The 22,665-nt window shown below is 38.0% G+C and overlaps 1 protein-coding gene across 1 annotated transcript in view; it reads left to right on the forward strand.

Moving 5' to 3' along the window:
* Nucleotides 1–18,574, forward strand: part of GRXCR1 (glutaredoxin and cysteine rich domain containing 1) — a 121,874-nt gene extending 103,300 nt beyond the window's left edge. The window contains exons 3-4 of the mRNA XM_036905463.2: nucleotides 9,466–9,531; nucleotides 18,318–18,574. Coding sequence (XP_036761358.1) covers nucleotides 9,466–9,531; nucleotides 18,318–18,497 — 246 coding nt within the window. The 3' untranslated portion in view covers nucleotides 18,498–18,574. The remainder of the gene's footprint in view (nucleotides 1–9,465; nucleotides 9,532–18,317) is intronic.
* The last annotated feature ends 4,091 nt before the right edge of the window (nucleotides 18,575–22,665 follow it).

A 22,665-nucleotide genomic window follows, 5' to 3' on the forward strand; every position in this document is an offset into this window, starting at 1 on the left:
TCCATTACTCCTACTAGTTTTCTGAAAACAAGACTAAACAAGTATTATTCTTGTTACCAAGTTTCTGTTTGTGCCTGGCACTTTGCTAAGCACATAACATGCATTATCTCATTTATTTTTTACAACTCTATGTGATAGAGTTAAAGCTGTGAAAACTGAGATTTGAAGGGATTAAGTATTTTGCTCAATCTCACACATCAAATAAGTAGCAGAGGATTTAATGTGTGGCTGAACCCATAATTTTAACCCCAGAGCTACAGCCATTCCAACATACTTTGTTATGCATACAATTCACTTTTTTTCATCCTAGAATTACATGAAAATTATCATCATTCTTATTCTCTTGTTCTAAAGACATATCATAAATGGACTCAAACACGGGGCAACTCCAACAGGATGAAAAGAATCATCTTATGCATTGCTGCTTGGGCAGGCCACTTCCTGTTTTCCCTCCAGACCCATTCTGTCCCCTTCTCTGGCCTGCTCCAAGCCGCAGAGTGCCACAAAAATGCCTTTGTCCTCCGACTTCAGACAGAGTGAGGCTAGAGCAGTACATCTGAGTGCAGCAGGATAGGCAGGTTATTTTCTCTGCTCCCTTCATGCAAAAGTGTAGTTTGGGCAGTTGCTGAATTCCTCTCCGCCCTTTTCCCGTTGCTACATCTTTTGTTAAGAGTCTGTAATACAATACCTCCCTCATGAACCTTAGACCTCGTGGTAGTACCAGCCTGCCGTTGTTGCCAGCCCCTGGGTGCCTCACCACCCCTGCTGGCTGCTGGTTTCTAATGCTGTCTGCCCTTCTGTACAAGGGTCCTTCTTTAAACGTTCATCAGTTAAGCCATTAGGCCATCCCAGTTTCCTGCTGGGATCTTAAAGGTGCATTGGGTTATTCCCCTAAATTTATGAAGAACCATTATCAGACAATCCATGACTCTTCAGCATTGTAGTACTTCAACATTATTGTATAAAACTGATGTATCTGCTTCATTTCAAGACCATGAACTTCAGTACACTGCAGAGAAATCTTTCTGGATAGCAAGTAGGTAGGGGTGCTGTCTTCAATCTTTCAGTGATTTTACTAAGATAGTAATTTGAAATATAAAGCAATTATAGCTGTATAGGCTGCAGTGATGAATCTTCATGACCTATCCACGTCTAAATATTCTTGGATCCCATCTGGGATTTAGGCCCATTCAAGTAGGAGCTCCTTCCTATTAATGGAATTTTGACATTTTAATTGACTAACTGTATCTCTCAATTACACTCACCATATAAATCTTTCTGAAATATTTTTCCTATTAAGTGATTTAACATCTATGTTGTCCCAGAAAACAATCAACTCAATTTTCTTCAACAATCTGTTTTCCTTCTTATTTTCTGACTTTTTAGAGGGTCCTAGCTGAAATGTAGTTAAATCTCCCATAATAAAGAACATTTTAGCTATTCTATAATTTAGCTAAAAGTTTTCAAATTTCATACCATCTTTTCTTTTTAATAAGTCACAAAATTGAGTATTTCACCCCAATATTTTGCATAAGCCCCCCCATTCATTACATTCTTTTTCACTTCATGCTGACATCATCCAAACATAATGTGACTTTTGTTGACATCTATTTATCTTTTATTCTTTATTAACTCTATAAACAGAAGATGTTTATTGTGCACTCAAAAATGATTCTGAGTTATAAGTGTTCTCAGGTAACTCAATAATAAACTGCTATTTATTGGATTCCTATTATGTATCATGAAATGTTTTAGACTTATGTATCAGCTCATGTAATCTTCACAACACTGTAAACATGATACCCAGTTTACAAATAAGGAAAAGAGTTTACATTATTTGTCCATGTTAAATTAATTTGTAAGTGGAGGCACTAGGATTTAATCTGGAGTCTTATTAAAAAGATCTTTGGTTGCAAAAATAAACAAGTGAGACTATATCAAACTAAAAAGCTGCACATCAAAGGAAACCATTAACAAAATGAAAAAAATCAACTGACTGAATGGAAGAAAGTATTTGTGAATCATGTATCTAAGGGGTTGCTATCCAAAAATATAAATAACTCATACAACACAATAACAAAAAGATAAGCAATGCGATTAAAGAATGCACAGAAGATCTGAAGAGACATTTTTCTAAAGAAGATATATAGATGGCTAGCAGGTACATGAAAAGTGCTCAAAGTCACAAATCATCAGGGAAATGTAAATCAAAACCAAATGAGATATCACCTCTTATGTGTTAGAATGGCCATTATCGAAAGACAAAGAAAACAATTTTTGGTGAGGATGTGGAAAAAAAGGAATCCTTGTGCACTATTAGTGCAGTCTTCAGAAAACTGAATGGAGGTTCCTCAGAAAAGTTAAAAATAGAACTGCCATGCAATTCAGCAATTCCACTTCTAGGAATTTATCTGAAGAAACTGAAAACACTAACTTGAAAAGATTTTCACACTCTCCGACCCCTCATGTCCATCACAGCATTGTTTATGGAAACGACCTGTGTCCATCAATGGATGGATGGATAAAGAAAATGTGATCTATGTATATAAATATATACATAAGCAAATACATATATATGTATGAATATTAGCCAGAAAAAGAAGGAAATCTTGCCATTTGTGACAACATGGATTCACCTGGAGAGCGTTATGCTCAGTGAAGTAACTCAGACTAGAAGGACAAGCACTGTGTGACCTCACTTATGTGTGGGATCTAAAGCAACAATAGCTACAAGCTGAAACTCAGGTACAGAGAACAGATTTGTGGCTGTCAGGGAGAGGCTGGGTGGGGGGAGCTCAGCAAGATGGGTGTAGGTGGCCAAAGGGTACCAATTCCCAGTTATAAAATAAGTGAATCCTGGGGATGTGACGTATAGCATGGTGACAACTACAGTTAATAATACTATATTGCAAATTTGAAAGTCACTAAATAGAGCAGATCTTAAAAGTTGTCATAAGAAGAATCTTTGTCACCCTGTGAGTGATGGATGTTAACTAGACTTACTGTGGTGATCATATTGCAATATATATAAATATTAATTATTATATTGCACTCTGGAAACTAGTAAACTATCGTATATCCATCATATCTCCCCCCCAAAAAAACCCACAAAAAACCTTTGGCAAGCTTAACATATTCTAAAAGTCAGTTTATGCAAAGATAATTTTGTGCACAGTAGGTAAGAATCTTAAGTCTATTAATAGTAACTGTCTTCTGGCTTCTTCTAGCTCAACCAATACTGTCTTTTTTTAAACTTTGTGACTTGATAATGATTGTTATAAAATTTGGTAATAATTATAAAGGGAGGAGAGATGGCTTCTGCCATAGAAAAGAGGATAATATATCCCCATGATCATCTTTTTTAGATGATAATGGCTTTATTATAAAATATCAAGGCTGGCCTCCATGGGAAATTGTTCACAGCGACACTGAAAAAGGTGCTTAGCATTAATTACATAAAACTAAAATCACCATCTTTGGTGGGCATCTCTAACACTTAAAAGTTTGTAATATATAATCACACAAAGTAAGTCAGCTTGTTTAGTTAATTTTGCAACTAGTTTTTCCTACAAAGGTACACAGGAACACAATGCTCTTTAGGATGAGATTAATCCATGGGAACTTTTACTGTGTTTTTTTAAAAGAAAAGTGGGAAACTGCTATACCTGCTTTGAGCATTTTCCACGCCTAAGTGCTGACTTAGCGCCCCAGGGCCTTGGTGTTGTTCCCATACTGGAGGTGATCTATAGCTGATTCCCCAAGTAAATTCTGACTCTGTCGGCAGGGCCCAGTGGCCTGTCTCCAGGGTTGCTGTAACCTCCCCAATTGGGGGCACGGCAGCCACAGAAACAAACATTTATGGAGCTCATCCTTTGGCAGGCGTCTTGCTAGGTTCTGGTTGAGCTCCTTGAATGCCAGCTCTGCCATCTGCTCTCCTGTTCACGCAGCAGAAGGATCCTTTAGCAACCAGCACTAGACAGTTCTAGCCCCCTGGTGTTCATCAGACGGCAGCCTCAGGGGTTTGCTTGTCACTTCCCAGCAAGTCCCCAGCTGAAAATGGCTACAGTTAGGGGGAGTCATTTACAAGGTATTCATCCCTCTCACTCCTCGGTATCTGGCATTCTATCATCAAATCACACCAGCTTCAGCCCTTGCAGATTTGTATATTTTGACTTATGCCCCTGCTTTTTTTTCCTTTTTAAGTCAGCAGTCATTATAGCCACTTGTAATTTAGTGCTGTCTATACTGCGAAATGGCCAAAGACATTAATACAACAAATACTGTGTCTATGGTGCACCATGCAAAGTGCTGGGTCCTTGAAGAAGCAGAGCCCCTGTGTCACCACTGGGCTCCCCACGTGGTGAGGCATAGTGTGAACTGAGAGTACAGAGGAGGGAGTGACTGATTTTTGCCTGGGAAAATCAAATAGGCTTCATTTGCTCCATAAAGGTTACATTGTAATTAGATTTGGAAGGATGTGTAAGAGTTTTCTAGGAGAAGGTAGGGAAGATATAAAAGACTTTGGGCAAAGGATGGGACATGTGTTAAGGTGTATTATCTCATGCAAAGATCTGATATGTCCAGGAAAAAGAAATTCAGAATCAGGAGCATATGGTATTAAAGGACAGGGCTGAAAAGTTGGGACAGTCAGATAATGGAGGAATTTGGGTCTCATCCCAGTCACTGGAAGTTATTAAAAAAAGCAGTGTATGGTATACAATAATATATAGAGAGAGAAATAAATGGCTGGGGGGCAGTTAAGTGAAAGGGAAAAGGAATGTGGTTTAAGTCAGTAAGAGAAATCAAAACTTGTTTGAGTCAAGGACCATTTCTCTGATGGCATTTATTTGGAGACTGTATTTTTATGGTTAATTAAAAAGTAGGAACATTATTTATTATATCAGTCAACTAATCTAAAGTCTTATGTAAGGCATTGCATTGTTAAACTACTGTGCTAAGAAAAATTTTGTTTCAACTTAGAAGCTGGCTCGGAATTAAATGTAAGGTTCAATTATAGCTGTCATTTTGAGATTTATGGAGGACATTTCCCATGTCTTGAATTCCTATTCAAATTTTATTTATTATATCATTGTGTAGATCTTTTATTGCAAGTTGCTTTCTTAGTATGATGAGGTATTGTATGAATAAATGTAAATAAAAATAAAATAAAATGATATATAATAGTATATATGTATACACACAGTACATATGCATATATACCTTTATATGGTCATTAAAATTTGTGTTTGGTTTCAGTTACTGAGAACATTTTTTAGTTCTTCTCTACCTCTCAGAAATAACAGCTCAATAGTTTCCAAATGCTGGTGTTCTATGCAGAATTCCTGCACCTGGACTTCAGCATGGAGATAGCTAAAATCTGTATGCATGATTTTAAATAAGTTTTGAGAAAAAACATTTAAACATTTGTATTTGTTTATTTTGGTTTGTAATAATGATGATTGGAAACTCTTAATCTAGCAGCCCGTCCCAGAGAGCTAGAAGAATGTGTTCAATACAAGTTGGCTTAAGCCAATCTATTGTTTCTTTAGGTTATTGATAAAATAGATTCCTTACTTTAAAATAAGCCCATTTTTGTGGCCTCATATCTTACCTCTCTTTCCTCCAAGGCACCAATCCAAAATACTATGCAGATTCTCATCAGAAGTCTCACAGAACATAGCTTTTCTTATTTTGAATGAGAGGGAGCAGTGATCACAAGGGTCATGTACATATAGTATTTGGTAACCTTATTGCCCAATTAATTTCCTTTGCTCATTATATTTAGGTGCTTAGTTAACTACTGTTCTTCCTAAAGATAACAACTTAATCATTATTTTCTGAAGAGTCTGTTCCCTAACCTTCTTAATTAGGTAACATTTACCTTATCATAGGCTTTCAAAGCATTTTCTGCCAATGTCTCTTGCGGTATTTATGACAGTTTATAAATTTCCATTTCTTTGTGTGATCTTTTGTTTAACATCTGCCTCCTCCAAAAGATTTTGCATTACCACAGAAACAGGGAGCCACTGTTTTGGCTACTGTTGTATCTCTAACACTCAGCAAGGTGTGTAACCCATATGGAGGATCAAAATGATGTTGACTGTGGAAATGAATGAATAACATGTACAGGAGTGAGCATGGGTACACTTTTGCACATTCCTACATCAAAAATGGTGGGTGTGTTCTGGCAGGCCTAGTCCACAGAAGGCTGATTCCTTTTCCCACCTTTGTCTTGTTCCTTGAAGGTGTGAGTCTTTTCTTTGGTGGTCCATATAAAGAAAGATTATGTAGATTTTCTGAGATGCTTGTTACATGTAAAATAAAGGGGCTTGTCCACATGTCACAGCTCACTGCTCAGAATTTTAAGGTGGAAAGTATTTGATCAAGAATAAAGTTAATTCCATGTTTGGAGGATTAATCCACTACATTCTTTCCTGGTTATATACAAGGTATTTGATGTGACTGAGTAAGGATGGCATGGTGCTGAAATTTAAAAAAGCACTGGGATGTTCCATAGCTTCTCTGCACATTCATGCTGTGAGAGTCAGTTAAGGGAAGGTTTTCATGGCCTGCCCTTCCTGGGCACAGTAAGTGCTGACACCATAGTCTGTCATGTGCCCCAGACTGAGTCATCTGTACCATTTTTTCACTAATACAGCCGTGACACAATGGAGAGAGTAGAGGTTTTCGAGTCAGCATGACCTGAATTCAAGATCTGGCCAGGCCTTGTGCTAATAAACTGAGAGGCCCTGGGCATGTTCCTTGTTCTCTTTGGACTTTAGTTTCTTCATTTAAAAAATGGAGGTTATAATGCTTACTTTTCCCTGATGATTAAGGAGCCAGTGGCTATTTGTGTGCAATTGATGGTAGAGTGATGTTTAAAAAGCAACATGTTTACATGTGATATTCTTAGCTAAATACCAGGCAGGAGAAGATTATTCCCCAAGAATATAAATACTTAAAGAAATACACTCTCTTTTGTGAACACACAGGTTTCTTTGTAGGCCAAGTAATAATAGGAATGTTTTTGATGGAAAACTGCGGGGACTGAGACCTCTGGAATATATCAATTCAGTGCAGAGCAGGGCCAGTTGAGAGCTACAGTGATGAATGTTCCGTGCCTCAGGATGGGAGGAATCTAATTTTTCTCTGAAACTTGTCCTCTGGACTGAGATCCCCATTTTGCTCCTGCTGCTGCTTAGGAATGGAGAGAAACCCTGGTTTCCTTGTCCTGCCTTTAAGATCCTGTGCTTAGGCTCAGCAAGGACAGGGTCAGGTGGACAGGGGGTGTGGGATCCAGTGGGAAGGAGGTGAGGTGCGGTTCTACTACTGGGTCTACTCAGCAGATGGCACAGGGACCACAGGGCTCATTGCAAGGAAACAATCTGAGGGTCAGCCACGTGGAGCTGTGGATGGGGCCATAGTGAGTGGCGGCAGTTGAGACAGGGACCCAGGTGCTCAGCTCCCAGGTCTCTATGACAGAGCAAAGCTCTTCCCTCTGTATGCACTTGGCGCATCTCCTGTGCACTAGACACTGAGTGGCTTGAGAAGCACTCGCTATCATACCGTTAGGTACATTGCTTGATGTGAGCAAAGCTTGCATTTCTCCTGAAAGGTAGAATCCACTCCTGAAGTAGGGATGGTGCTGTAATTACATGCCTGAGGCAGAGCAAATTTCATGTATTTCAGGGTAATAAGAGAGCCCTTTCCTGGCCTGTGCATTATTCTCTAAACAATGATCACGGCTGACTGCTAAGCTAGTAAAGGAGCTGGGAAGCAGATGCACTACAGCTTCTTTTGTACATTCGTTTTGTTTGGAGTCACTGTGGTGCATTTTCTTTCATTGAAGAAAAATGAGTCATTTATTCTCCATGCTGCTTTGGTTCATGTACTAAGTTCTCGAGAGGCTGTTCCCATTTTAGCTTGGCTAACTCTTAAAGGAGAGAATGGAGTGAAAGTAAAATATTTCTGGTTCTTACCATGTTTTATACTTTAATGTTTTGGTTTGGCATTTTTGATATACCTTTGTTCTCACTTGAGGTGTGTCATGTCTGTATTGCTGGCAAAACTACCCACAGATAAAAGAATATGACCTTTCTTGTTGAGCTGCATAAATTCTCTGTTGCCCTGTGGATCTATTCATGAGAATCTTTAATATGGAAAGTAGATGTTTTGACGGTGACTGAGATGGCATGAGTTATGTAAGACGGTGGAAGTCCGGTGAAACCCAAAATTGAATACTCCTATTCATTGCTGCAGGATTGCTACTCTTTCTTAGAAACCTTACCTAATCTTCAAGGTCCAATCCAATGCCACTAAACTCAGGAAGCCTCCATCACCTTCATAAGCAGATCATTTCCCCTGTTGTGATTTCCTGGCTCACGTTTTCCTGCATCACTCATTTGACACTCATTTTCCATTCTACCATGTGGGTTACTGTGTTGTGTATTTGAATAAAAATATATTATAGCCACCTTAAGAGCAAGGACCTTTTAACTTTTTATATGTGTCTTTGTGTTTTCTATCCTGCCCAGCACAAATAGGAATCCAAAAAGTATCACTTTGTGATATTTCTCCCTGTCTTGTTGATTAATCAAAAATTGACTCAACACCTATTCTGTGCTCAGGGATGTGATATGAACAAGGCAGACAGGATCTGCCTGTGATCAGATATTATTACCCAAAGTTTTTCTTCTTCCCCCTCTGTGGCTCTTCTTTGGGAAGTAGAATGGGAGAACATAAGAAGAGGCTGGAAAGAAAAAGAAAACGGGGCAGTTGGAAGAAACACCATGCATTTGTTGGAAATTACATACATTGCCCCTTCTCATTTTCACAGTAAAGTTTTAGAAGCTAAAGACATTGGCTCTGGACTAAGTCCCCTGCCTGTGTTCAAATTCCCACTCTTCTTCCTCTCTGGGAGATCTTGGATTTATTTAATCTCATTGAGGCTCAATTTGTACTATAAACAGAGTCTACCACATCAAATTAGATGATGCTGAGTGCCTAGATCACAACATGTGCTTAATTAGTGTCTGTGGTTATTAATTTTATTATTGTTATTGCTGCTGTCTTTACATGCATACCTGTAAAAGGGCCGTGTCCAGGACTGCGTGGAATCCAGCAGAGACAGCTCAGGCTGGGAACTGACTCAAAGCCTTCCTTTTCCAGATGCGAGAGCTGGCTTCAGGCTTCCCGAACAATTTTGAAGGGTGTGTGTGCTGGAACCTTCTGTATCTGAACTTAATCTGAAAGCTGTGGGCTTCCCAGTGCTCGCCTTCTGCTGGATGTCTTCCTCTTGCCCTCAAGAAGCCTTGCTGGGTGGGAGAATATGGGCCTCCTTTTGTAAATTTACTTAGATCTGAAAGGAAGAGCATTTTGTGGGTTAAGCTTTCCTGGCTAGAAGTTTGTTTCCTCAAATACTAACACAATGGATTTTCTTCCCTCCCTACCCTTTTTTGTTAATAGGGTGCTGAGAAAATTTTGTCAATGAATGAATCGGGAGAACTGCAAGACCTCTTAACCAAAATTGAGGTAATTGTGCTTTTAGCAACTTATTTTTAGTAATCAAAATGTTAAACACATTCTGATTGTAACTGAGTTTTCCTAATTGAATTCCCCCTGTGCTCTTACAAATACATAATAGGATATATGTGGCAATTTTAATTTGATATCACCCGCCATTAGTTTGTTCCAGCTAGAGTGATTTTAGTGTTAGCTTTTAAGAACCTCATACTGTTAGGTGAGAATTCCAGTCAGCTTTATTAGAGCCTAATTCTCTGTAATAGAGGTGTTCATGAGGAATTTCTAGTCAGGCAATTGTCTTGAAGCGCATGTAAAATTTTTCATTTGAATTATTTAATTTTTCCCATGGACCATCTCATCATTTCTAAAAATTACAGAAAAAGTGATCTCTCCAAAAGTTCACATTTTAATTTTGTTCCAATGCTTATGATTATAGTATCCAAGAAATACTTATTCAGTTATATAATGCATCAAATCAGTATGCAACCAGGAAGCCCTTAGTACCTCTCTGCTGAACTATTTTATTAGCCTGTTTCTATCTATCTATCTGTAAAATATGAGTAGGAAGCTCATTTATTTTATTGTGCAAACTAGGACGCACTTTGAGAGTGGAGAGGGTGCGTCGTAGTGGTTCAGGGGCAGCAGACGTGAACCAGGCTTTCCCAGGTGAATGAGGCAATGTGGTCCCCAGTGCCTGGATGCCATGAATCTAGCTCTTCTTGGTTCCATCTCCTTTGCTAACCTCATTTCTGGTTCTCTACGGTTCCTTCCACTTAGGTTGAAAGAAAGAACTATTTGTTTACTACCATTCCTCTGTGCAAGCTGCTCTGTCTGCCTAGCATGCTATGTTCCAATCCCTTGTTTCCTTCAATCCCTCATTTCCTTCAATCCTTCATTTCCTTCAATCCTTCATTTCCTTCTGTCGTCTTCCAGGTCCATCTGCAGCATCACTTCTCCCCAAAACCATTCTTGATCCTCTCACACTGTTGAGTTCCTGGAACCCTCTTTTTATTAGGTGCTTATCAAAGTCTTTTGATTTTACTATTAGTGTTCTTTGGGTATTCGACTCATGTCCCAAATGAACTATATGCTCCTTGGTTTTAGGAATCATGTGTTATTCCTGTTGTGATCTTGACCAGAAGGACAAGCACAGTGAGGGTGCATACTTGATAGTCCAAAACTCCACTCAGCTTGAAAATCAATATGGATGGATTTCTTTCTTTCCTTTTTTCCCTATCCTCTACTCTAACCCTGTGAAACCATTAATTTGGGTGAATGTGTATCTTTTTATTTAAATGATTTAACTTGGTTAATGTGTGTTATTCTTTTCTGTGTACATCTTTAACTTATGTAAATGCCATTATATATTTTATCTAATTTTGTTTCAAATTATTTTGTTAGGCAGTACGTTTTTAAGAACCACTTATATTACTATATGAATGCTTAATCCATTTCTTTTAACTGCTACATGATGGAAATATTTTATATCCGTACTATCTAAAATAGTAGCTACTGGCTACATGTGGCTATTGAGCACTTAAAGTGTGGCTAGTGTGACTGAGAAAGTGAATTTTTAATTTGTTTAATTTTACCTAATTTAAATTTAAATTCAAATAGCCACATGTGGCAGTGGCTCCTGTTTTAGACAGTGAAGCTCTATGGTGCCCACCCATTATTTTTTGTCTTCCTACTTTTCCACTGATGGAAACCCACACATCCTTCAACTCCCTCCCCACACAAACTGTGCTGGAAGGAACGTGCTTAAACGTGTCCCTTTATGGATTTCTCTAGGATTGGGAATTGCTAGTGCATATACTTAATTTTCATACATCTCTCTGGGATGGATGCACCATTCAACACTCTCTCTTGTAGAGAAAGAAGTTTTGTATGTTCCCACACTCCTAACAATATCAAACTGTTCTCTAATTTACTGTTTTATAATTTTTGCCAGGATAGGGATATATATTACCTTATTGTTTTTATTTCTGATTTTTTTTCTGATTACCACCAAGTTTGGACATCTTATTGTATGCTTGTTAGATTTTACATTTCTTCTATAAATTGTATGTTCTTATACCCTGCCTGTTTAAAGTCTTGGGATCGCCTTTTTTCTTTTTTTTGGTTGATATCAGAAGATCTTTCTATATTCTAAATATTAATTATTTGTTGGTTTTAATTGCTGTCAACATTTCCTTATCTTTTTTCAGCTTCTTTCATAGTATTCTCCAGATATTCAAGCAGAACCCTCTGATATAATCTAATCCATCATTTTTCCTTATGTTTCATGCTTTTGAATTTTTATTTATGAAGTACCCTTTCCACCTTGAAGTCACAAAGATATCTTACATTCTTCACTATTAACTATAATTTTACACATTTAGTTTTTTAATTCATATAGAGTCCAATTCCATTTTCTATATGGTAACCTAGCTTACCAACATCATCTACTAAATAATCTACTATATCTTTATTGCAATGTTGTGCCAATTTTATATTATAGTAAATATCCATATATACGTGGGTCGTTGATCTCTCTAGTGAGTTTCATTAACCTATTTGTTTCTTTTTGTACCAATATCATACTGTTTTTATTTCTGTGGTGTAATAGTACCTTTTGGAATCATATAGGGTGAATTTCTCTTATTACTCTTTAAAGATCGATGACTGACTTCGCTGTTCATGGACTTTGATTCCTCTGAGTCTATAATTCCTTAATTCTGCAACTTGATTAACATTACCATGCTATTTTAACATTACCGCTCTCAGATCAGAGAACTTTGGAATGAAGATTTTTTTCTCTTCACTAAGTCTGTCTCCATTCTGCAGATGACATAGATGCAAACATCTAAGACTGTTCTTGATGTTGAAAAGAGCAGTATGGTACTGGCTTCTACTGTTATGGGCTCTGTCGGATGCTTTAACTACATTGGGCTGCTTTGAGCCTATAACAGAACTGGTATAGATAATGCAGCCATGCAAAAAAGCCCTGAACTCTGCCTGAGAGGGGAACCAGGGTTTAAGGCAAACTCACTCAGGTAAAGAGATTGGCCCTGGAGAAACTGCTGGAAGAGCCCAGCAAAGTGTATATAGGATGCAAGATTCAGATCCAAGCTCATCCCATTCTTCTAGATGGCTTTTGAAGGTGAAGCAGGAGTTAAATATTCATGGAGTGGGAAACTATGGAGCCCTGACTATGTAGCAAGTAATATTCTTGGTGTCTGATATGTATTAAGTTATTACATCACACTCTGTAGGGTGAGTTCTAGTATTATCCCCATTTTTCCAACAAGTGGATGGAAGCACAGAGGATTAAATCACTCACTGAAGAATTGACAGATAGTGTTTGATTCATGATTCTAATCAGCCTGATTCTAAAACCCATGGTCTTACCCAAGAATCTATGTTGCCATGACTCTCAAATTAAATGGCATGTAGTGTTTGGAAAATCTAACTATATGTGGCAAGACCCAAGGCTCAAGTGAGATTACTGCGAGGTAAGCAGCGTATTATGTCCAAGGTGAAGACTGGTTTTAACAGTGATGCTGATGTTAGTGGGGCATCCTGGGAAATGGGCAAAGTGCTGTTTACCTCAGAGAGAAACCAGGCAGATCCTAACCAAGCTCTCGTTTAATATTACGTGGACACTGCCAGGTAGACGGTGACTGCTCCAGTCCTCATAATTCAGACCCCAGTTTTCAGCAGCTATCCTAGGTTATGCTGAGGAAAGAGGTCTAGCAGTTGTGGCTGGGCCATCAGAAATGGAGCCAGCAAATAATTCCAGGTGTTCTGGCCCGAGAATTCTAGCATGCATCCTGCTGAAGTGAAAATGGCTCTGGAAAGTTGAGTGGGCCTGATTTATTGGTGGGGACTATCAGTGATCTTAAACATGAGGAGCTGGCCCAAAGCTGCAGAAGCAAGTGCAGTGGGTCTGGAGGCTGGGCTCCCTGGGGCTGGCTGCACCAATGGGGGTCAGCTTCTGGGATGACAGCTTACAGATATGAGCAATACACTGTGAGCTCCATGTGGACACAGATTCTTGTACATTTCATTCTATTTCTTACCTTTAGTGCCTAGAACTATGGTAAGAACTAACTGGTAAATAACAGACAATAAATATTTGAATGCTTTTTCATTCCCAGGGTTTTTTCCAGAAGGCAAAGCAGTTAATTGATGAAAGAGAAAAGCAAAATCATTATTTTATGTATAAAAGAATGAAGAAAAACATGATTTTTTTGGTAAAATTTATTTATTTACATATTTATGTATTTCTTTATATTAATAAACAAGGTCGAGATTAGTGGCAAAGAAGTGTCTAAAGATTCCCCAAAAACAATAACCATGATGGATAGCTGATCCTGCTGGTGTCCACACAGTGCAAGACAGGAGCCCTGAGATGTATTAGCAAACACCTTGTTATGGCAGATAATGAATTAAAGATCACAGATGGTAGAGAAGCTCTGAGCAAGCTTTTTCCTTGCTATTTTTTTTTAAAGGTGTGAATAAACACTTTGTTGTCATTTCTAGTGAGATGGCCAACATAGTGTTCATTTTCTGTACTTTCTTTTTTGTAAAGCCCAAGGGCTAGTGGCTATTTATTTGTTATTTATGGATAGGTAAGATTTCCAGCTACTCGCTGAGGATGCTGGGACTAGCACAGGCTGTCTGTATAAGGCATTGGAGTTAATAAAGACTGTCCTGACCCTCCCTATAGAAGCACAGTTCTGGATGATATCCCGTCCCAGGGTGGCCATGGTATGTTTCAGAAACTATAGCAACAGAGCACCACCTACTCACCTGGGAAACCAGGCCATGTACTCGGTCTGCCTTTCTCTGAAATCTGAACATCTTTTTAAGTAGGTTTGTGGCATGCTCCCACAGAATCAGACTCACACTTTCTGGTTTATACTTTTAGGATTATATGCTGCAGATTTCCTCTCTGTCTTCATTCTGTTCAGTGGCTTCTTTCCCAGCTTTGCAAATTGAGGATGCTGGAAACTCTGGTTAACAGGGAAGATTCTGTTTATTAACAACCACTGATCAAACAAAAAGGTATTAGTAGGCACGTAACAAGCATTTACTAACCTAAATTATTGAATAAAATTTAAAACAAATGCACAGAGGTGAATCATCTGGACATAAGTGTATGCCAAATGCCATACTCTTCGGCAGTGATAAGTCTATTTCATTGATGGTCTGTGGTGAGGTTTATGGGCACAGAGACTCAGGTGAATTGCTTCCTCTTGGGTAGAATACTTAACAGACTTTCAAGCTCTACTGTAATAAGATTAGGTGATCTGAAGTTAAAAATAATAAGTACATTTCATTTTCTAATCTTGAAAATGACACACTGAAGATTCTTGATTTTAGCATACTGTTTCTTTGTCAGGTAATGGAGAAATCTTGCATTTCTGAATTTGAGTTTGTGCTACAAAGGAAATCTACTTGACAATCAGTCATGAACTCCACCCTTGGGTCCTCATCCCCTTGGTCCTTTGTTAGGGACTCTGGAGTTCTTGTGTGCATCCTTTCTGATGACTGCAGTGTGGACTGCACCTACTCAAAGACCTAAGGGTGGGACTGAGAGCTAGTATGAAGAGAGCAGGGAAGTGTCTGGTTCACTGCTATATCCCCAGTGTCTTGCACAGTGCCTGGCAAGTAGACACCCAATAAATATTTGTAGAATGAGTGAATAAATGAAAGTGTCTCACCTACTTGGTATCTGTTTTTAAAGCTTTGCTCCAAAACTATGTGAACAGAAAAAGATCACAAGGGAGAATAATTTCTCTTTCCTTTTTACTTGAATTCCACCCCAAAGTGACATCCTTCTATCCAAACCAGTATTCAAATGAGAGACATTCTGTACATTCAGTACTATGTGTGCTATTCCCAACCAGGTCTGCGTGGTTTCTTGCTTTACAGGCACCAGGGTACTGAAAAGCTACCTTAGGTTCCTTAATTGCTTGAAGGTCAATGTTTCTGTAGTCAGCCTCTTCGCTGAAAGTGGAAGTCTGTTTTGTGACTAGTAAAAATGACTGTGGTTAACTTCAGTTATCCTCTTTTCTCCAACCTGGACCATTGTCTATGTTTAGTGAATTTCCTAGCTCTTTTTCCATCTTGCCTGAAGGGCAAAACTGTCTACTGAGGTAGAGAGTACTGAACTAGAACATAAGAGCATCTAATACACACCAGCAATCTCTTTGTTGGAACTCTTTAAGTTGGAACCAGACTTCCAGAATAATAAAAGCATTCTCTGAAGGAGATAGCTAGGGATGGCTGAATTATTTATTTTTACTAGAAGAATAAATGGAGATCGTACTGGCTGCCATCACAGGAAAGGGAATCCAGGAGGCTAATGGGGCGATGGGAGTTTGAGTGGGTGTCCTCGAGACCCACTCTCACCCTGCCCCCACTTCTGCTTTCGTCACTTCATTTCCCATCTAACTCTTTTACATTCGGGCTCCCATGTAATATACATTCTTTGAGAAAAAAATCAAGTAAGTAAAGGTTGAGAACTATGACTAAAGAGGCAAGACCATGGATTTTGCCCTTGAATAGAGTTCTCCTGTGATCTAAACATTTTTCCCATTCATTAAGAGTCTTCGTTTCCTCCTTTGTAAAGTGAGGTAGTGTATTCTACCAGGTTAGTGTGAAAATTAGGTATAGCCTCTACATGCTATGTAGGCAGGCCTTCCTTTTCTTCTCCCAAGTTTATGGCTGAAACAGCTAATTTTTCTTGAATGAAAATGACCTCAGAATCTTTCCAATGCTATGTTCCAAGACATCAGCAGAACTGAGGCACATTTACTCTCCCCTCTTTACAGCGGCAAGACTGGAAGCTAGAAGGCTAAGTATCAAAGAGGTGTTTAAATAAAACGACTGTAAGAATTATAGAAAATGGTTGTGTCATGTGACCACAAGCAATTTAGCTTGAGGTAACAGTTAATAAAAATTCTGTCCAATAAGAATTTAGTAATGAGATGATGACTAGTAATGACTAGCCTTATTCTGTGTGAGGCAATATTCTATTCCCTTGACATGAATTAACTCATTGAATCTTCTCAACAGCCCTGAGTAAAAAACAGATCTCATAACAGCATTGTATGGATTCTGATGATATTTTAAGATAGCCTTGGTCTATTTCTAAATTCCTTTAAAAATGACACTATAGCTTTTAGCAATTATATATTAATTTTATTTCAGGACATTTCTTTGTTCTGACTTGTGGATAAATTCTTAAGAAAGAGCAGACTCATAGTACTAGTGGGTTTACCATTTGCTATTTTGGCCTTTTGAAAGTAATCTTTGCTAGTGATATTGCAAGCCCTGTGATGGAAAACAATTTTTAATTTTGTTGAGTTACCATTTTGAATTCCGGTGTTTTGCGCCTGGTTGGAGGGAGTAACATAGCCAGGGAATGAGCCTGGGAAGCCGCCTAGGACTCCCATTATTCCAGCACTGTTCTTTGCTTTGTCATCAGCAGTATATTTTATGGAAAAACATGCACTATTCAAGAATTTGGCCATTCACAAATGTCTTGGTTCATAGCAGTTGTACTGATTATTGAAAATATTGAAACATGTTTGTACTGGATGTTAAGATAAGATAGTGAAATAATTTACTCTGGTTAGTAAATGGCTACTTCCCCAAGACACACCAAGCATCTCTCCTTTTCCCTGTCAGCAACATCCCTTTTCATTTGGGTGTTTGGAGACTTTAGTGTGCGCAATTGTGCATCTCCAGAGAAAAGCTGTACCTATGTGTAAGTAGGTAAAGTGTGCTTGAGTGTGTGTGTGTAGACCCACATTTCCCAATCTTATCTTAGCAGTTACTCTCTTTATGAAGATAGCTTTCAAACATTGTTGCAGACTCCTACTTTGCAAGTCAAAGTTTGCTATTAATTTATTTTTCTCTTTTATTTATTCTGTGATGAGTCCTAATCTCCCCTCAGCTGCTGGATATCACTAGGGAATTCCAGCAAAGGTTATGTGTTCAAAGAGGCAAATGGAAATATGTATGGATAATTCTCAAATATTATCCTCTACACACTGTATAATTTTCATTCTACTATTAGGGTATTTTATGTTTATTTAAGGTGGAGAGGTTAATAGCTACTATAGGAAATTTTATGGATTTGGGTAAATGTCATAATATATCTACATCTGTTTCTTTAAATATAAAATAAAGATAATGATGTTTGAGTTAAGTGCTTACATAAGAAGGTGTCTATATGTGTGAAGTCTGGGATGAGGGAAGATTCTGTATGATAATGCATTTGAAAGTGCTTTATAAAAACACAAAGCATTATTCTAATGTGCAATAAAACAATTTATCTTCAGTTGATCGTGGCTCTTCCACACTTCAGCTATTGGTTTTCTGACTTTCCAGACTCACCATTAGTGTACTATTCTACAAAGATATAAAACTGTTAAAGAGATACAAAAGGGAAAGTTACTGTATTTTCCTTCAGTGCAAATAATCATCATACTGAATTACTTGGCCTATAAATATGTGCTTTCTTGTGAGAAATTCCCTAAAGGATGTGCCCATTAACACGTACATTTAAAATGTATCAGCCTTTACAAACCAACTTGTGCTACTGATGGACATCAAGAGAGCAATGAAGGAAACATCAGTTAGCTTTACCTCTGGGCCTAAGGCATAAGAGTAGTTGATTTCAAGTCCATCACCATATTATGCCAGTACTGTTCTGTGGCCACCCACCATACAGAAAGCCAGGAAGGCTGATGGAGTGGTGCATGCTAACATAGTTTCCATCCTCTCTCGTCTCCCTTTAGAGAGTGCAGCATCCACACGAGTGTCCCTCCTGTGGAGGCTTTGGCTTTCTTCCGTGCTCCGTGTGCCATGGGAGCAAGATGTCAGTGTTTCGAAACTGCTTTACAGACTCTTTCAAAGCCCTGAGGTGTACTGCTTGCAACGAGAATGGTCTTCAGCGCTGTAAGAGCTGTTCTGGTTAGATGGGGCTTGAAAACCTGAGAAGCACCTTGTTTTATTGACTGAAGGCAATAATCTGGTTTATATTTTTTAAAGGCAATGTTTATGGGCTAATCAATAAACTTTGTTTATTATAATCACCTTTGTTTGGAATTTTTGCTGTGACCATTTCACTGATTTGCATTAAATAAATGTTTGTTTAATAACTACTGTGTGCCAAGCCCTGTGCTAAATCCTGGTTTCCAGTCAGAATTAATGGAGTACCCAGTACCATTCCAAGATATTCCAAAGTCTGATTCCTTAAATGTGTTTGATTTTTCTGAAGAAAAGACAAACTATATCTAACAACACCTATTACAATGTCACCCTGTTGTCTACAGTAAATTAGTTTAACTCTAGATGCATAACGCATTTCTGTGTGCCTCAGCTGCAGGAAAGAGAGCTCTGAACAGTGGCAAGGAATATGATCATATTTTTACTTAGTAGGATATTTTTAAGAGCTGTAAAATGGTCCTGGAGCTGATAATATGAATGAGAAATCATTAATATTATTAGATGGATTTCTTGGTGATGATACCAGCTGTCAGAAGACTTACCTGGATTCATTTTTTTGAACATCTGATTTGTGCTATTGCTTCTGAAGGCCCTCCAAAAAGGTGCTTCTGAATGATTCACAATATCTATGGTAAGGATACCAAAAACTTTAATAGCTTGGTTTCATAAAAAGCTGTAAATGCTTACCGAGTACATCTAACCAGCCCTGCACAGTATAATGTATGGTTCCTGTTCTTATGGAGCTAACACTCTGAGAAGGAAGGAAATATTAAATAAATAACTGTAAGCAGGACAAGTCTTATAATTTTACAGGAATGGTACAGAGTACTATGGGAATGTAGAGCAGGAGGACTAACCAAATGAGTTAGAAATGGTAAGAAAAGACTTTGTTGAACAGTTGATGTTTAAGTTGAGACATAAAAGTAATTGGAAACTAGTTAATCTTGGGGCAAGGGGGATAAAGGAAAAGCATATGTGGAGACCCTGAAGACAGAGAGAAGTTGTATGTTTGAGGAAGCATTAGAAAGCCAATCGGAGGAGTTACAGTGTGGTAATAGTGGAACAGTTTATAGCAGACTAAGTCTCCTGCTAGTAACACATTTATTTTGAATAAAATAATGAAAAATAAATAACTACTGAAGGCATTGGAAAGCAACTAAAAATAGAAAGGAACAAGAAGGGATTCGATCACTAGGAAAAGAGAAACAAATAAAATGAATCCTACATTTATCCAGCTTGTCATCTGAGAACACTTCCTAGTTTGTACTGAATAAACTCATAAAGAAAGTGCAAATGTACTGGCTTGAAGAAATAAAGTTGGAATTTGGGACCACAGAGTATCTGGAATTGAAGGGGATATTTCAAGAAAAGAGAGGACCAAAAGAGGGGGGCCACCAAATTTCTTTAATTCCACTCAAATCCTTGGTTGATTCCTAACCTACACATGCAGAGTAGTATTCTGGGACCAAATCCAATGTGGAGGGCTTTTCTCCACACCACCAAAATTTTCTGACACCAGCTGGGTACCCCACAACTGAACTCAGTTCTGACACTATCTCTTCGGAGATAGTGTCAAATCCCAGAGACTGAAAGCTCAGCCTTACAAGACTACCCTCCTACCACCACCACTTCAGATGCCTATAGAAAGGCTAGGTTGTGCTTCTAACCAACTGGCTATAGAAGGGAGGTTCTAACGTCCCCCACCTTATGATTGATTAGTTTGCCAGAGCAACTCACAGAACTCAGAAAGACATTTTACTTACTGGATTACTGTTTATTATAAAAAGCTATAAACTCAGAAATAGCAAAACGGAGGAGATACATAGAGCTAATCATGGGGAAAGGGCAAGGAGCTTCCACACTTTCTCCCAGAGCGCCACTCTCCCTGCTTCTCTCCTGTTCATCAGCCCAGAAGCTCTTTGATATTCTAAGTGTTTTAGGAGCTCTGTGCCGGGGAAGGGGACAGAGATCAAATACATAGTTCTTATTACAAACCATAATATCACACAGAGGAAAGAGGTGGTGAAGAGACCAGAAGAGTTGAGCAGAGATGTCAGCAGCTGCCCGTGTGGCGAAGTCAGTGTTCGGAGTTCTAGTGATAAATGCAGCTGTTTCTTTGAAACCTCAGAAGGGCCCCATCTTTAGAGTAAAGCCGAACCAAGGAGGAAGGGCTATGTTGTAGAGCCAAGGGAAAAACAAAATCTTAGGACTAAAACCAAACTTCCATGTTATCATGGTATCTTTCAGTATTTGACAGCTTGCTAAAATAAAATTCAACACTTGAACTAGTAATATGAAGGAGCTCAAGTGGATATGAGAACCTACAGGTAACATCATACTTAAAGGTAAAATTAATATTTTCCCCTTAAGGTCAGGAAAAGTGCATGAATGTTCACTTTCATCACGTCTATTCAACATATATATATGAGGGAGGTCCTATCCGGTGAAATAGGCAAGAAAAAAAGTCATAAAGATTAGAAAAACATAAAATTCATTATTTGTCAACAATGTGATTGGTATGTAGAAAATGCAAAGAAATCTACAAGCTATTGAACTTCAAAGTGAAGTCCACAAAATTTTTGGATTCAAGGTCATTATACAAAAATTAGTAATATAATATACAAGCATCTAAGTCCTAGAACATATAATTAAGATAATACAATGTATAATACTATCAAAAAACATCAAGTATGTGAATCATTATGCAAAAGATTGATATAACTTCTACATTTTAAACTACATTGCAGATTTTGCCGAGAAATTATAGAAGACCCAAATACATGGAAGAATATGCTATGTTTTGAGTTGAAAGACAACATTTTAAAGATGTCAGTAGTTTCAATGCAATCTCAATTAAAATCCCCCCAGAACTTCTGCAGAATTTGACCAATAATTAAATTTATGTGAAAATGCAAGCAATCTAGAGAATCCAGGTAAGTTTTGAACAAGTAGAATGAAATAAAGATTAACAAATAGACCAACTGAATATTGAAAACAGAACTAGATTCAAACAGTAAAGCAATTGATTTTCAAAAAAGGTGCCAATTCAAGGCAATGGGGAATGGAAAATATTTTTTTAACAAAAAATGCTAAAACTACTAGATTAACCTATGGGAAAAATTATCTTTAAAACTACTACTACTGCTGCTACTAGCATCTGGTGGCTAGAGGCCAGAGACACTGCTAACCGTCCTACAAAACCCAGGACAACCCCATCCTCCAAAAGGCTTATCCAGTCCAAAATGCTAATAGTGTCAAGATTGAGAAACTGTGATTTAAATGTTGAAGGTAAACCAGGAGAATATCTTCACAACCTTGGAGGTTGGCAAGATTTAATGAATAAGTCACAAGACACCTAAGTATAAAAAATGATAAATTGGACTTAATTAAATTAAAAATCTCCTTAAAAGACACTATTTAAAAAAGTGAAGAGGGGAGCCACAACTGGGAGAAAATATTAACAGTATAAGTACCTGCCAAAGAACTTGTAGTTAGGATGTGTAAGGAACTTGGAAATATCAATAATAAAGACAACAGAATAAAGAAGAAGACATGTGGATGGCCAAAAACAAAGGACAAATGTACATATTAGTCATAAGAGGAATGCAAATTAAAACCACAATGCAATGTTATTATGTCATGTTCAGAATGGCTACAATTTAAAAAGACCGACAGTGTGAAATGTTGGTATGGATGTGGAACAGCTGGAACACTCATACTTTGCTAGTGAGAATGTGAAATGGTGCAACCACTAGGAAAACAATAGTTTTCTATTAGAAAACATTCAACAGTTTCTAATAAAGGTAAACATACACTATGCTCAATAAAAGGTTAACATACATTGTATGCTCCACGGTTTTACTCCTAGTGACTTATTTCAGAGAAACAAAAACCCTCTGTTCATATTGTACAAGTTTCATGGAAGCTATATTCAGAGTAGACAAAAAATAAAGTGGTCTCAGATGCCCACTGACAGGAGAATTGATAAGCAAAGTGTGGCATATTAATATATGGGCACACTAGCTGGTTCGTAATAAAAAGGAACAAGTTATTGATTTTAGCAATAACATGGGTGAATCTCAAAAACACGTGAATTAACTAAGCAGACACAAAGAATATGTGCTATGTGATTCCATT

Source organism: Manis pentadactyla, chromosome 5 (genome assembly GCF_030020395.1).
Source record: "Manis pentadactyla isolate mManPen7 chromosome 5, mManPen7.hap1, whole genome shotgun sequence".
In the NCBI taxonomy this organism is placed as follows: domain Eukaryota; kingdom Metazoa; phylum Chordata; class Mammalia; order Pholidota; family Manidae; genus Manis; species Manis pentadactyla.